Source organism: Hemitrygon akajei, chromosome 2 (assembly GCF_048418815.1).
Source record: "Hemitrygon akajei chromosome 2, sHemAka1.3, whole genome shotgun sequence".
Classification (NCBI taxonomy): Eukaryota; Metazoa; Chordata; class Chondrichthyes; order Myliobatiformes; family Dasyatidae; genus Hemitrygon; species Hemitrygon akajei.
Window position 1 is genome coordinate 186,195,929 of NC_133125.1, and position 17,052 is coordinate 186,212,980.

The following is a 17,052-nucleotide window of genomic DNA, read 5'->3' on the forward strand; positions in this document are numbered from 1 at the left end:
CTTTCTTATCTCAAGTTTTACAGCAGTGAATGGTGCCTAGTTGTGCATTGCTGAGAGTTGTATCAAGACCATTCTTTCTTCAGTTAATTGCGTTTCATGTGTTAGGTACTGTATGTAATTTCCTGTGGAGAAGAATAAAATACTTGTTTCTCTGGATCTGATGCAGCACAAAAACACGATAAAGTAAAGAACACAACAACAATAATTAAAAACATAATGAAGAACACATAAGACAGCTGGTATTCATTGATGGATTGTGTGTCCATAAATTGACGCTTGGCACAAGTGTGTGTACAGAAGGTGACTGACAGGAAATGATAAAGTAGTGGTAGTTGTGGGTGTTGAGGGGCAGCTTAGTGGGTGGAGGTGTTGGATCGGCCTTACTGCTTCAGGACAGTAACTGTTTCTGAGTCTGGTGGTCCTGGTGTGGATGATCAAAGGAGCTGGGCCAAATGGCCTACTCCTGCACATATTGTCTACTATGTGGCCTCCTCCCCGATGGGAGGGGAACAAACAATCCATGAGCAGGGTGGCTGATTTTCCCAGCACCCTTCTGTATATTTGGTATGACTGACAAACAGTAGCTAGAAATTGTGTGGGTCACTGTCGAAATGTGCTTCTTTTCACAGCAGTACTGAAGAAGCGCCCAGCTTGGGATTTGAAAGGCCAGCTGGAGGACATGAAGAAACGGATGTCCGAGTATTCCGGAAAGCTCCAGCTATCGGAGCAGCAGAGAAAAGAGTTTCAGGAAAGTGCAGGTCTACACAGCAAAAATCTGTCTGCCGCTGTTTCACGAAACAAGGAGCTTGAAGAAAAGCTGCAGTTAGTATTCCTTTGGAAGGCTATCGGTAATGGCTGGAATTGAATTGGACAGCCCGTGTGGCTTCCCATTGCACCCAGTGTAAATGCTGCTGCAGTCTTTGTGTTCATATTTTAGCATGAGGTGGTTGCATTATTTGTAGTAATACATGCAGTAAATTAATTCCAGTCACAGTAGGTCAGAATTGTATTCTCTTCTGTCTACACAATGTCCATATCCTTCCACTTTCCTTGCATCCATAACCTCTCTTAAAAGTCTCCAATGTATCTGTCTCTACTACCAAAGGCAGTCCATGCACCCAACTCAAATGTGCTTTGTAAAAAAATCTTGTCTCTCATATCTCCTTTGAAATTAACCCCTCTCACAGAGTGGGGTGCCTGAGATACACTAGTGGTAGAGCCAGCCAGATACATTGGAAACTTTTAAGAGACATTTAGATAGTCACATGAATATGAGAAAAGTTGAAAAATACTGAATAGACATTGTGTTGGCAGAGGCATTAGAATAGTTGGCCATTTAATTGCTAGTTTAGTTAGTTTGGCACGACATTGTCAGCCGAAGAGCCTGATCCTATTGGTACTGTTCTATGTTCCAGAAGGTGCTCCAGCTGAGGATGAGCCTTGTATCAGAGGGGGAGGGTAATCATGGAGCCTTTAGCTTTGAAATGTTCTACGAGTGTTGGTGGCTGTGGCAGAGTTTTGTTCTGATTATTCACCATTTCTGTTTAGGTTACTGGAGCCTCTGGTGCAGAGAACAAGTTTGGAGCTGGAAAAATACCAGGGAGAGAATGCTGCCCTACAGGAGCTGTTACAACTCCGCGATACTCAACTGGGCAGTTCAACTGCGGAAGTTGAAGAACTATCCACTGTGGTCAAAGCGTTAAAGGTAATGTCACACTTCTGGGTGTTTAGACAACGTTTTTCCCTTCCGTTCCTCAGCCAAATGAGTGGTAAGAGTAGGTTACCTTCAATCTATCCTCTAGAAACTCCTGGCTTGGCTCATTCTGATCCAGGCCTAATATTTTGCTGTTGAGGTATGAGACAGGGTAGAACAGTGTGTGAAGATTGGAGAAGGTGTTAGTAGGAGTCAGTACAGAGAGAATCATGGGGAAATTAGGGAAGGATTAAGATGATTAGAGAGTAGGATGCCTGAATGGGGTGATAAATAGTAGGTGAGGTGTGGGTGGCCCTGGAGATAGCTACAGTGAGTTCTGAGGGAAGAATGAAACAAATTTAGGGAAGAAGAGTTATACGTGATGCCCCTCTGGAGAAAGATTGTTTCTTTGGACATTCCAGTTGTCCTTGGCCAGAGGGTGGTGAAAGTGTGGAATCATTGCCACAGATGGCTGCACAGGCCAAGCCATTTGGTATATTTAAAGCAGAGGGTGCTAGATTCTTGATTAGTCAGGAGTCAAATGTTATGGGGAGGAGACAGGAGAATGGGGTTGAAAGGGAAAATAAAATAAAGGGAAAATACCTCCAAAACAGGTATACTGATTTGGATACTGTTGGGGGTGGGGGGGGGGGGGGGTGGGGGGGTGGATGGCTTACCTGGGACAAGCTGCGGCAGCCGGATCTCTGGCACTGAGTCTGGTTCTGCAGTGCAGAAGGGAGGGAGGAAGAAGAGGAGAGCGGTAGTGATAGGGGACTCCATAGTCAGGGGTACAGACAGGAGGTTCTGTGGTTGTGACAGAGACTCCCGGATGGTTTGTTGCCTCCCGGGTGCCAAGGTCAAGGATATCTCTGATTGTGTGCACAGCATTCTAAAGTGGGAGGGTGATCAGCCAGATGTCGTGGCACACATTGGTACCAATGACATAGGTAGAAAGAGTCAGGAGGTCCTGAAGAGTGAGTACAGAGAGCTTGGTAGGAAGTAGAAAAACAGGACCTCGAGGGTAGTAATCTCAGGATTGCTTCCTGTGCCACGTGCCAGTGAGGGTAAGAGTAGGATGCTCCGGCAGATGAACACGTGGCTGAGAAACTGGTGTAGGGGGCAGAGTTTCAGATTTCTAGATCATTGGGACTTCTTCTGGGGCAGGTGGGACCTGTACAAGAGAAACGGGTTACACCTGAACTACAAGGGGACCAATATACTTGCAGGGAGGTTTGCTAGTGTTATTGGGGAGGGTTTAAAATAGATTTGCAGGGGGTGGGAACCAGAGTGCCAGAGTAGATAGTGGAATGGGGGTAAAAATAAATGATGTTAGTAGTTCATGCAAAGTCACAAATAGTAAGGTTGTGTGTTGTGGTAATAATCTTCTGAGGTGTGTATATTTCAATGCGAGGAGTATTGTGGGAAAGGCAGACGAGCTGAGGGCCTGGATTGACACGTGGCATTATGACATCATAGCCATAACTAAAACTTGACTACAGGAGGGGCAGGACTGGCAGCTCAATGTTCCAGGGTTCCGATGTTTCAGACGTGATAGAGGGCGAGGGATGAAGGTGGGGGGGGGGTGGCTTTGCTAGTCAGGGAAAATATTACAGCAGTGCCTTGGCAGGACAGATTAGAGGGCTTGTTTACCGAGGCCATATGGGTGGAGCTGAGAAACAGGAAAGTTATGACCACATTAATCGGGTTGTATTATAGATCACCCAATAGTCAGCGAGAATTGGAGGAGCAAATCTGCAGAGAGATAACAGACAACTGCAGGATACAGAAAGTTGTGATTGTAGGGGATTTTAATTTTCCACACATTGATTGGGACTCACATACTGTTAAAGGTCTAGATGGGTTAGAGTTTGTGAAATGTGTTCAGGAAAGTTTTCTAAATCAATATATAGATGTACCAACTAGGGAGGATGCAATATTAGATCTCCTATTAGGAAATGAGTTAGGGCAGGTGATGGAAGTGTGTGTAGGGGAACACTTTGGTTCCAGTGATCATAACATCATTAGTTTCAACTTGATCATGGATAAAGATAGATCTGGTCCTCGGGTTGAAGTTCCAAACTGGAAAAAGGCCAAATTTGAAGAAATGAGAAAGGATCTAAAAAGCGTGGATTAGGACAGGTTGTTCTCTGGCAAGAATGTGATTGGTAAATGGGAGGCCTTCAAAGGAGAAATTTTGAGAGTGCAGAGTTTGTATGTTCCTGTCAGGATTAAAGGCAAAGTGAATAAGGAACCTTGGTTCTCGAGGGATATTGGAACTCTGATAAAGAAGAAGAGAGAGATGTATAACATGTATTGGCAACAGGGAGGAAATAAGATGCTTGAGGAGTATAAAAAGAGCAAGAAAATACTTAAGAAATCAGGAGATCTAAAAGAAGACGTGAGGTTGCTTTGGCAGTCAGGGTGAAGGATAATCCTAAGAGCTTCTACAGGTATGTTAAGAGCAAAAGGATAGTAAGGGATAAAATTGGTCCTCTTGAAGATCAGAGTAGTCGGCTATGTATGGAACCAAAAGAAATGGGTTTTTTGCATCTGTATTTACTAAGGAAACCGGAATGGAGTCTATGGAAACAAGGCAAACAAGTAGGGAGGTCATGGAACTTATTCAGATTAAAGAGGAGGAGGTGCTTGCTGTCTTGAGGCAAATCAGAGTAGATAAATCCCCAGGACCTGACAGGGTATTCCCTCGGACCTTGAAGGAGACTAGTGTTGAAATTGCAGGGGCCCTGGCAGAAATATTTAAAATGTCGATATCCACGGGTCAGGTGCCGGAGGATTGGAGGATAGCTCATGTAGATCTGTTTTTTTAAAAAAAAGGCTCAAAAAGTAATCCGGTAAATTATAGGCTGGTAAATTTGACATCAGTAGTAGGTAAATTATTGGAAGGAATACTAAGAGATAGGATCTACAAGTTTTTGAATAGAGAGGGACATATTGAAAAAGTCAGCATGGCTTTGTACGTGGTAGGTCATGTTTAACAAATCTATTGGAGGTGTAGTGGACAGTGAGGAAGGTTTTCAAAGTTTGCAGAGGGATTTGGACCAGTTGGAGGAATGGGCTGAAAAATGGCAGATGGAGTTTATTGCGGACAAGTGTGAGGTATTGCACTTCGGAAGGTCAAACCAAGGTAGAACATACAAGGTAAATGGTAGGACACTGAGGAGTGCAGTAGAACAGAGGGATCTGGGAGTACAGATACATAATTCCCTAAAATTGGTGTCACAAGTAGATAGGGTTGTAAAGAGAGCTTTTGGTACATAGGCCAATTATAAAGACCATTATAAATCAAAGTATTGAGTATAAGAGTTGGAATGTTATGGTGAGGTTGTATAAGACATTGGTGAGACCGAATTTGGAGTATTGTGTGCAGTTTTGGTCACCTAATTACAGGAAGGATATTAATAAGGTTGAAAGAGTGCAGAGAAGGTTTACAAGGATGTTGTCGGGACTTGAGAAACTGAGTTACAAAGAAAAGTTGAATAGGTTAGGACTTTATTCCCTGGAGAGTAGGAGAATGAGGGCTGATTTGATGGAGGTGTATAAAATTATAAGGGTATAGATAGAGTGAATGCAAGCAGGCTTTTCCCACTGAGGCCAGGGGAGAAAAAAAACCAGAGGTCATGGGTGAAGGGGGAAAATTTTAAAGGGAACATTAGGGGGAGCTTCTTCACGCAGTGAGTGATGGGAGTGTGGAATGAGCTGCCAGATGAAGTGGTAAATGCGGGCTCACTTTTGACATTTAAGAAAAACTTGGACAGGTACATGGATGAGAGGGGTCTGGAGGGATATGGGCCAGGTGCAGGTCAGTAGGACTAGGCAGAAAAATGGTTGGGCACAGCCAAGAAGGGCCAAAAGGCCTGTTCTGTGCTGTAACGTTCTATGGTTGTAAATCAGCCATGACGGAATGGTGGAGCAGACTTGATGGGCCTCGTTCTGCTCCTGTGTCCAGTGGTCTTGTGGGTGAGATGTGGCCCTTCAGCCAAAGCAAGCCTTAGCCTTCTGATTTGATCACCTTCTGTACTCAAGGATAAAAACTGCAGCCTGCAGAAATCTGACTCAAATTCTCAACGGTTCTGTTTAGAGAGACAGTGAAGAATCTTCTCCAATCTCCAGCAACCTGTAACTTTCCCCATGTGAAGCTTGTGCCTTTCTCAAGTCTCAGTTACAAGTGACATCAGACAAGTATCTGGAACTGCTTGTGACCTGTGTGAAGTCCTTTTGGGGTTCAAACTCTGCATCTTCTTTACCGAGCTGTGAACCCTCTGTGTTACCGAGCTGTGAACCCTCTGTGTTACCGAGCTGTGAACCCTCTGTGTTACCGAGCTGTGAACCCTCTGTGTTACCGAGCTGTGAACCCTCTGTGTTACCGAGCTGTGAACCCTCTGTGTTACCGAGCTGTGAACCCTCTGTGTTACCGAGCTGTGAACCCTCTGTGTTACCGAGCTGTGAACCCTCTGTGTTACCGAGCTGTGAACCCTCTGTGTTACCGAGCTGTGAACCCTCTGTGTTACCGAGCTGTGAACCCTCTGTGTTACCGAGCTGTGAACCCTCTGTGTTACCGAGCTGTGAACCCTCTGTGTTACCGAGCTGTGAACCCTCTGTGTTACCGAGCTGTGAACCCTCTGTGTTACCGAGCTGTGAACCCTCTGTGTTACCGAGCTGTGAACCCTCTGTGTTACCGAGCTGTGAACCCTCTGTAAGTAGGTGCAATTGCCAACATTATCTTTAGATTTGGTGCTGATACTGTTAGGAGATATTTCAGATGTTGCTGAGTCTATGCCATTTCCTCCTCTTGTGCTGCAATGGAGCCATCTTCATGATGCAGGAGCAACACCTTATTCTGTCTGGGTAGCCTTCAACCTCATCGCATGGATATATTTCTCCCTCTTTCTCCCCTCACTCTGGCTTCTTTCTTCTCATCTGCGCATCACTTCCCCCTGCCCCCCACCACCACCTTTCTCCACACTCGTCTCTTATCAGATAACTTATTCTCCAGTCAGTCATCTTTCCCACCCACCTGGCTTCACCTATCACCTTCCAGCTGGCCTCCTTCCCCTCCCCCCATCTTTTTATTCTGGCATCTTTCCCCTTCCTTTCCAGTCCTAAAGAAAGGTCTTCGCCCGAAACGTTAACAGTTTATTCATTTCCACAGATGATCTGCTGAGTTCCTTCAGCAGTTTGTGTGTGTTGCCCTGGATTTCCAGCATCTGCAGAATCTCTAGCGTTTATGCCGTTTTTCCGTGACCAGGTGGCGTGCATCATGTCTACTAATGTGTACGACAATACTGATTAGCCATGTTGCTCTTCTGTCCAGACCACATTATCACGCAAAGAGGAGGAGCTTGTGCAAAAGACTTTGTGTGTGGAGGAACAGCAGAAGATCATTGCCAATCAGGAAGATAAACTACAAAGTATGGAGCAGACACTTACAAATCTGGAGCTGGAAAGACGACGATTGCACAATACAGTACAAGAGCTGAAGGTACAGTGGGCCCAAGCAGTCATGGCATTTTCACTCACCCAAGGAGAACCTTGTAATCCTTGAGGAATTGAATTCACTGCAGCTCCATGTAGGGGACAAGCAGGAGAGCCTGCAAGGGCTGGTGATCTGCTTTATATTTGAGGCCGTCAGCCAGGTCTGCCTGGGTGAGTAAGTGCAGTGATTCTCATAGCATGGAAGGCTGGAACTATTTCCCCAGGAGCACAGGAAGCTGAGAGATGACTTGAAGAGATTTAAAAATTCATGAGGATGATCACAGTCTTTTTCCAAGATAGTAGTTCTGAAACTGGAGGGCATAGATTAAAAGGGAGCCAGGTTTTCACACAGGGTGGTGAGTATGGAACAGGCTGCCAGTGAGAATGATAGGGGTGGGCACAATTAGAGTTTGAGACATTTACACAGGTGTGGGTGTAGGGGCAACTTGGATATGGATAAGCAAATGGCACTAACTCGGTGGGGTAGGGAGAGAGGCATCTTGGCTAGTATGGACTATTTGGGCTGAAAGGCCTGTTTCCATGTTGTATGGCTCTGGGTGACCCAATCTGCATTTGTGAATGCAAGTGGTGGTATTTTCTCATGCAGCTGCAGGAGATGTGGCCTGCCCGTTGTCTTCTCCCTTCATACCTTCTGAGTGATCCAACCACTTGTTCTTGTAGCGCGTTTTACCGATACTTTCCCTGTGAGCTTCCACCACACTGCTAGTGTCTTCCGCAGTGAAGGCTAATGCAAAATGCTTACCATAGAACCATAGAACATTACAGCACAGAAACAGGCCTTTTGGCCCTTCTTGGCTGTGGCAAACCATTTTTCTGCCTAGTCCCACTGACCTGCATCTGAATCATATCCCTCCATACACCTCTCATCCATGTACCTGTCCAAGTTTTTCGTAAATGTCAAAAGTGAGCCCGCATCTACCACTTTATCTGGCAGCTCATTCCACACTCCCACCACCTTCTGTGTGAAAAACTCCCCCCAAAGTCCCCTTTAAACTTTTCCCCCTTCACCCTTAACCCATATCCTCTGTTTTTTCTCCCTTAGCCTCAGTGGAAAAAGCCTGCTTGCATTCACTCTATCTATACCCATCATAATTTTATATACCTCTATCAAATCTCCCCTCATTCTCCTACGCTCCAGGGAATAAAGTCCTAACCTATTCAACCTTTCTCTGTAACTCAGTTTCTCAAGTCCCAGCAACATCCTTGTAAACCTTCTCTGCATTCTTTCAACCTTATTAATATCCTTCCTGTAATTTGGTGACAAAAACTGCTAACAATACTCCAAATTCAGCCTCACCAATGCCTTATACAACCTCACCATTACATTCCAACTCTTATACTCAATACTTTGATTTATAAAGGCCAATGTACCAAAAGCTCTCTTTACTACCCTATCTAGCTGTGACACCAATTTTAGGGAATTTTGTATCTGTATTCCCAGATCCCTCTGTTCTACTGCACTCCTCAGTGTCCTACCATTTACCATGTATGGTCTACCTTGGTTTGACCTTCCGAAGTGCAATACCTCACACTTGTCTATATTAAACTGTATCTGCCATTTTTCAGCCTATTTTTCCAGCTGGTCAAAATCCCTCTGAAAGCTTTGAAAACCTTCCTCACTGTCCACTACACCTCCAATCTTTGTATCATCAGCAAATTTGCCGATCCAATTTACCATATTATCATCCAGATCATTGATATAGATGACAAATAACAATGGACCCAGCACTGATCCCTGTGGTACACCACTAGTCACAGGCCTCCACTCAGAGAAGCAATCCTCCACTACCACTCTCTGGCTTCTCCCATTGAGCCAATGTCTAATCCAATTTACTACCTCTCCATGTAAACCTAGCGACTGAATCTTCCTAACTAACCTCCCATGCGTGACCTTGTCAAAGGCCTTACTGAAGTCCATGTAGACAACATCCACTGCCTTTCCTTCATCCACTTTCCTTGTAACCTCCTCGAAAAACTCTTAATAGATTTGTTAAACATGACCTACCACGCACAAAGCCATGTTGACTCTCCCTAATAAGTCTCTGTCTATCTAAATACTTGTGGATCCTATCTCTTAGTATTCCTTCCAAGAATTTACCTGCTACCGACGTCAAACTTACTGGCCTATAATTTCCTGGATTCCTTTTAGAGCCTTTTTTAAACAACGGAACAACATCAGCTATCTTCCAATCCTCCGGCACCTCACCTGCAGATACTGACATTTTAAACATATCTGCCAGGGCCCCTGCAATTTCAACACTAGTCTCCTTCAAGTTCTGAGGGAATACCCTGTCAGGTCCTGGGGATTTATCTACTCTGATTTGCCTCAAGATAGCAAGCACCTCCTCCTCTTCAATTTGTATAGGTTCCATAACCTCACTACTTGTTTTCCTTATTTCCGCTGACTCCATGCCAGTTTCCTTAGTAAATAGAGACGCAAAAAACCCATTTAATATCTCCCCCATTTCTTTTGGTTCCATACATAGCCGACCACTCTGATCTTCAAGAGGACCAATTTTATCCCTTACTATCCTTTTGCTCTTAATATACCTGTAGAAGCTCTTAGGTTTATCCTTCACCTGGACTGCCAAAGCAACCTCATGTCTTCTTTTAGATCTCCTGATTTCTTTCTTAAGTATTTTCTTACTCTTTTTATACTCCTCAAGCACCTTATTACCTCGAGAACCAAGGTTCCTTATTCTTATTCACTTTGCCTTTAATCCTGACAGGAACATACAAACTCTGCACTCTCAAAATTTCTCCTTTGAAGGCCTCCCATTTACCAATCACATCCTTGCCAGAAAACAACCTGTCCCAATCTACGCTTTTTAGATCCTTTCTCATTTCTTCAAATTTGGCCTTTTTCCAGTTTAGAACCTCAACCCGAGGACCAGATCTATCTTTATCCATGACCAAGTTGAAACTAATGGCGTTATGATCACTGGAACCAAAGTGTTCCCCTACAAACACTTCCATCACCTGCCCTACTCATTTCCTAATAGGAGATCTAGTATTGCATCCTCTCTAGTCGGTACCTCTATATATTGATTTAGAAAACTTTCCTGAAAACATTTTACAAACTCTAAAATAGAGTTTAGACTTTTATCAGTATGGGAGTTCCAATCAATATGTGGAAAATTAAAATCCACTACTATCACAACTTTATGTTTCCTGCAGTTGTCTGCTATCTCTCTGCAGATTTGCTCCTCCAATTCTCGCTGACTATTGGGTGGTCTATAAAACAACCCTATTAATGTGGTCATACCTTTCCTATTTCTCAACTCCACCCATATGGCCTCTGTAGACAAGCCCTTAATCTGTCCTGCCTGAGCACTGCTGTAACATTTTCCCTGACTAGCAATGCCCCCCCCCCCCCCCAACCCTTCATCCCTCTGCCTCTATCACGTCTGAAACATCTGAACCCTGGAACATTAAGCTGCCAGTCCTGCCCCTCCTGTAGCCAAGTTTCACTAATGGCTACAATGTCATAATTCCATGTGTCAATCCACGCCCTCAGCTCATCTGCCTTTCCCACAATACTCCTCTCATTGAAATACACACACCTCAGAAGATTATTACCAGCACACACAACCTTCCATTTGTGACTTGGCATTTTTACCCCCGTTGCACTCTGGTTCCCATCCCCCTGCAAATCTAGTTTAAACCCTCCCCAACAGCAATAACAAACCTCCCTGCAAGGATATTGGGCCCCCTGTAGTTCAGGTGTAACCCGTCTCTCTTCTACAGGTCCCACCTGCCCCAGAAAAGGTCCCAATGATCCTGAAATCTGAAACCCTGCCCCCCTCACACCAGTTCCTCAGCCACGTGTTCATCCTCCAGAGCATCCTACTCTTACCCTCACTAGCACGTGGCACAGGTAGCAATCCTGAGATTACCACCCTCGAGGTCCTGCTTTTTAACTTCCAACCAAGCTCTCTATACTCACACTTCAAGACCTCCTCATTCTTTCTTCCTACGTCATTGGTACCGATGTGTACCATGGCATCTAGCTGCTCATCCCCCCATTTCAGAATGCTGTGCACGCGATCAGAGACATCCCTGACCCGGGCACCTGGGAGGCAACAAACCATCCGGGAGTCTCTGTCGCAAGCACAGAACCTCCTGTCTGTACCTCTATGGAGTCCCCTATTACTACCGCTCTCCTCTTCTTCCTCCCTCCCTTCTGCACTGCAGAACCAGACTCAGTGCCAGAGATCCGGCTGCCGCAGCTTGTCCCAGGTAAGCCATCCCTCCCAACAGTATCCAAACCGGTATACTTTTCATTGAGGGGAATGGCCACAGGTGAGCCCTGCTCTGCCTGCCCTTTCCCCTTCCTTCGCCTGACGGTATCCCAATTACCTGTGTGCTGCTCCTTTGGCGTAACAGCCTCCCGGAAGCTACTATCTATAAACTGCTCAGTCTCCCAAATGATCCGGAGGTCATCCAGCTCCTGCTGCAGTTCCAAACGCGGTTTGTTAGGAGCTGCAGCTGGATGCACTTCTTGCAGGTGTCATTGTCAGGGACACCGGAGATCTCCCTGACTTCCCACATCCTGCGAGGAGCATTCCAACATCCTGCCTGACATCTCTCTACTCTAAACAAAACAAAACTTACCGGTCGGAACCTACCCTCGCCTCTGCCTGTTCACGCCAAAGCCTGTCGAGCCACAGCCTTCCCACTCTGACTCAGTCCACTCCGACGATGGCCGTTGTATATGGCAGTCTTTCTTTTTAAACCTTTGGCGCGCTACGTCATGCGCCTGCACAGTCTAGCCTCTTTTCCCCGAGCAGTTAAAAAAAAATGACTTCTCTCCGAGATGCCTTTAGCCCTTCACTCTCCTCCTCTTGCTTTGAGGCTGTTCCGTTTGTCTGCCATTTCCTTGCTCCCCCATGACTACCTCTGTCATCCTCTCTGCCAGCTCCTCTCGTGGCTCTGTAATTCCCTTTACCCCAATGTAATACTGATCTATCTATCTTTAGCTTCTCCTTCCCAAATTTCAGGGTGAAACCTATTATACGAGGATCACTTGCCCCTGAGGGTTCTTTTACCTTAAGCTCTTTAAGAAATGTAAGAGACTACTAGACAGTCTCTGTATACAGAGGAATTTAAGGTGGAGGGCTATATGGGAGGCAGGGTATCGTGGGCTGAAGAGCCTGTACTGTGTTGTATTGTTCTATGTTCTCTCTAGTCAATTTTGGTTCATTGAACAACACCCAATCCAGAATAGCTGATCCTTGATCGAGGCACGACTGCACAAGCACGTAGACAACAGCGAGTTAGACCGGGGGAAGAGTTTAAAAGGAAGGCACCTTTATAGAGCGGGTGTCGGAGCTGGGGGGCTTTGGCTCAACGGGGCTTAGGCGACAACAGGTCGAGGCGAGGTAGGTTATCTGTGAAGAATAGAAACAGGAAGTACGTCTGTGAGGCCGGTGTTCTGTACTGTGTGTTAGATGTGGGAAGTCCGGGAGACCCTCAGCCAGCCGACGGCCACATCTGCACCAGGTCATCAAGCTGCAGCTCCTCAGGGACCGGGTTAGGGAACTGGAGCTGCAGCTCGATGACCTTCGCCTGGTCAGGGAGAGTGAGGAGTTGATAGAGAGGAGTTATAGGCAGGTGGTCACTCCGGGACAAGTGGGTCACAGTCAGGAGAGGGAAGGGGAAGAGTCAGGTACTAGAGAGTACCCCAGTGGCTGTCCCCCTTAACAATAGGTACTCCTGTTTGAGTACAGTTGGGGGAAACAGCCTACCTGGGGGAAGAAACAGTGGTCGCGCCTCTGGCACAGAGTCCAGCCCTATAGCTCAGAAGGGTAGGGAAAGGAAAAAGATGGCAGCAGTGATAGAGGACTCTATAGTTAGGGGTCAGATTGGTGACGCAGGAAAGAAACGCGGATGGTAGTTTGCCTCCCAGGTGCCATGGTGCCAGGGTCTGTGATGTTTCCGATCGCATCCATGATACCTTGAAGTGGGAAGGTGAACAGCCAGAGGTCGTGGTACATTGGTAGCAACAACATAGGTAGGAAAAGGGAGGAGGTCCTGAAAGCAGAATACAGGGAGTTAGGAAAGAAGTGGGAGGTCCCAGACGGCCACATCTGCACCCGGTGCATCAAGATGCGACTCGTAAGGGACTGAGTTAGGGAACTGCAGCTCGATGACCTTTGTCTGGTCAGGGAGAGTGAGGAGTTGATAGAGAGGAGTTACAGACAGGTGGTCACACCGGGGCCACGGGAGGCAGAGAAATGGGTCACAGTCAGGAGAGGGAAGGGGAAGAGTCAGGTACTAGAGAGTACCCCTGTGGCTGTACCCCTTGACAATAAGTACTCCTGTTTGAGTACTGTTGGGGGAAACAGCCTACCTGGGGGAAGCAGCAGTGGCCGTGCCTCTGTCACAAGTCTGGCCCTATAGCTCAGAAGGGTCGGGAAAGGAAGAAGGCAGCAGTGATAGAGGACTAGCAGGAAAGGAGCACGAATAGTACCCTTTAATGGTACCCATAATAATGCCTCCCAGGTGCCAAGGTCTGGGATGTTTCTAATCGTATCCATGATATCCTGAAGTGAGAATGTGCACAGTCAGAGTTTGTGGTCATATTGGCATCAATGACATAGGCAGGAAAAGGGAATAGGTCCTGAAAACAGACGACAGGGAGTTAGAAAGAAAGTTGAGAAGCAGGACCTCAAAGGTAGTAATCTCAGGATTACTGCCTGTGCCACGCGACAGTGAGTATTTGAATAGAGTGAGGTGGAGGATAAATGTGTCGCTGAGGTCGCTAATAATCTTATATGATTAAAACATACAAGGTTATTAAGGGATTGGACATGCTGGAGGCAGGAAGCATGTTCCTGCTGATGGGTGGGTCCAGAACTAGAGGCCACAGTTTAAGAATAAGGGGTAGGCCATTTAGAACAGAGATGAGGAAAAACTTTTTCACCCAGAGAGTGGTGGATATGTGGAATGCTCTGCTCCAGAAGGCAGTGGAGGCCAAGTCTCTGGATGCATTCAAGAGGGAGTTAGATAGAGTTCTTATAGATAGCGGGGTCAAGGGATATGGGGAGAGGGCAGGAACGGGGTACTGATTGTGTATGATCAGCCATGATCACAGTGAATGGCGGTGCTGGCTAGAAGGGTCGAATGGCCTATTCCTGCACCTACTGTCTATTGTCTATTGAGGAATTGGAGCAGGGGGCAGGGATTCAGATTTCTGGATCATTGGGACCTCTTTTGGGGCAGGAATGACCTGTACAAAAAGGACGGGTTGCACTTGAATCCCTGGGGGACCAATATCCTGGCGGGGAGGCTTGCTAAGGCTACTGGGGAGAGTTTAAAACTCAAATTGTTGGGGGTTGGGAACCAAACTGAAGAGACTGAGGAATGGGCAGCTGGCTCACAAATAGGGAAAAGTTGTAGAGAGTGTGGGAAGAGGATTGGCAGGTGATGGAGAAGGGATGCACTTTGAAATATGTCTATTTTAATCCAAGAAACATCATGAACAAAGTGGATGAGCTTAGAGCGTGGATCAGTACTTGGAGCTATGATATGGTGGCCATTACAGAGACTTGAATGGCTCAGGGACAGGAATGGTTACTTCAAGTGCCGGGTTTTCGATATTTCAGAAAGGACAGGGAGGGAGGCAAAAGAGGTGGGGGCGTGGCCCTGCTGACTGGAGATAGTGTCACGGCTGCAGAAAAGGAGGAAGATATGGAGGGATTGTCTACTGAGTCTCTGTGGGTGGAAGTTAGGAACAGGAAGGGGTCAATAACTCTACTGGGTGTTTTTTATAGACCACCCAGTAGTAACAGGGACATCGAGGAGCAGATAGGGAGACAGATTCTGGAAAGGTGTAATAATAACAGGGTTGTCGTGATGGGAGATTTTAATTTCCCAGATACAGATTGGCATCTCCCTAGAGCAAAGAATTTAGATGGGGTAGAGTTTGTTAGGTGTGTTCAGGTAGGTTTCCTGACACAATATGTAGATAAACCTGTAAGAGGAGAGGCTATACTTGATTTGGTATTGGAAATGAACCTTGTGAGGCATCAGATCTCTCAGTGGGAGAGATAGGAGATAGTGATCACAATTTTATCTCCTTTACCATAGCATTGGAGAGGGATAGGAACAGACAAGTTAGGAAAGTGTTTAATTGGAGTAGGGGGAAATATGAGGCTATCAGGCAGGAACTTGGAAGCATAAATTGGGAACAGATGTTCTCAGGGAAATGTACGTCAGAAATGTGGCAAATGTTAGGTGATATTTGCATGGAATTCTGCACAGGCACTTTCCAATGAGACGGAAAGGATGGTAGGGTACAGGAACTGTGGTGTACAAAAGCTATTGTAAATGTAGTCAAGAAGAAAAGAAAAGCTTACGAAAGGTTCAGAAAACTAGGTAATGATAAAGATCTAGAAGATTAAAAGGCTAGCAGGAAGGAGCTTAAGAATGAAATTTGGAGAGTCAGAAGGGGCCTTAGCAAGCAGGATTAAGGAAAACCCCAAGGTATTCTACCCCAAGGCTTTTTACAACAGCTTGTTGAGCCCACTAGGGGATCCGCCATACTGGATTGGATATTGTGTAATGAACCAGAGGTGATAAGAGAGATTGAGGTGAAGGAACCCTGAGGAGGCAGTGATCATAACATGATTGAGTTCACTGTGAAATTTGAGAAAGAGAAGCCGAAATCCGATGTGTCGGTATTTCAGTGGAGTAAAGGAAATTACAGTGGCGTGAGAGAGCAACTGGCCAAGGTTGACTGGAAAGGGACACTAGCGGGAAGGATGGCAGAACAGCAGTGGCTGGAGTTAATGCGAGAAGTGAGGAAGGTGCAAGACAGATATATTCCAAAAAAGAAGAAATTTTCGAATGGAAAAAGGATGCAACCGTGGCTGACAAGAGAAGTCAAAGCCAAAGTAAAAGCAAAGGAGAGGCCATACAAGGAAGCAAAAATTAGTGGGAAGACAGAGGATTGGGAAGTTTTTAAAAGCTTACAAAAGGAAACTAAGAAGGTCATTAAGAGGGAAAAGATGAACTATGAAAGGAAGCTAGCAAATAATATCAAAGAGGATACTAAAAGCTTTTTCAAGTATATAAGGAGTAAAAGACAGGTGTTAATAGATACAGGACCAAAAGAAAATGATGCTGGAGAAATTGTAATGGGAGATAAGGAGATGGTGGAGGAACTGAATGAGTATTTTGCATCAGTCTTCACTGAGGAAGACATGAGCAGTATAACGGACACTCGAGGGTGTCGGGGAAGAGAAGTGTGCGCAGTCACAATTACAACAGAGAAAGTACTCAGAAAGCTGAATAGTCTAAGGGTAGATAAACCTCCTGGACCAGATGGAATGCACCCTCGTGTTCTGAAGGAAGTAGCTGTGGAGATTGTGGAAGCATTAGCAATGATCTTTCAAAAGTCAATAGATTCTAGTATGGTTATGGAGGACTGGAAGATTGCAAATGTCACTCCGCTATTTAAGAAGGGGACAAGGGAGCAAAAAGGAAATTATAAACTTGTTAGCTTGACATTGGTAATTGGGTAGTTGTTGGAGTCAATTGTCAAGGATGAGGTTACGGATTACCTGGAGGCATGACAAGATAGGCAGAACTCAGCATGGTTTCCTTAAAGGAAAATCCTGTCTGACAAACCTATTGCAATTTTTTGAGGAAATTACAAGTAGGCTAGACAAAGGAGATGCAGTGGATATTGTGTATTTGGATTTTCAGAAGGCCTTTGACAAGGTGCCGCACATGAGGCTGCTAAACAAGATAAGAGCCCATGGAATTACGGGAAAGTTACATATGTGGATAGAGCATTGGTTGATTGGCAGGAAGCAGAGAGTGGGAATAAAGAGATCTCA

General features: G+C 45.7%; 1 protein-coding gene across 1 annotated transcript in view; it reads left to right on the forward strand.

Annotated features, from left to right (window-relative positions):
• The window catches only part of kifc1 (kinesin family member C1), a 102,609-nt gene that overhangs the window by 43,760 nt on the left and 41,797 nt on the right, over positions 1-17,052 (forward strand). The window contains exons 6-8 of the mRNA XM_073036434.1: positions 630-822; positions 1,549-1,705; positions 7,026-7,193. Of these exons, the coding sequence (XP_072892535.1) occupies positions 630-822; positions 1,549-1,705; positions 7,026-7,193 (518 nt within the window). The remainder of the gene's footprint in view (positions 1-629; positions 823-1,548; positions 1,706-7,025; positions 7,194-17,052) is intronic.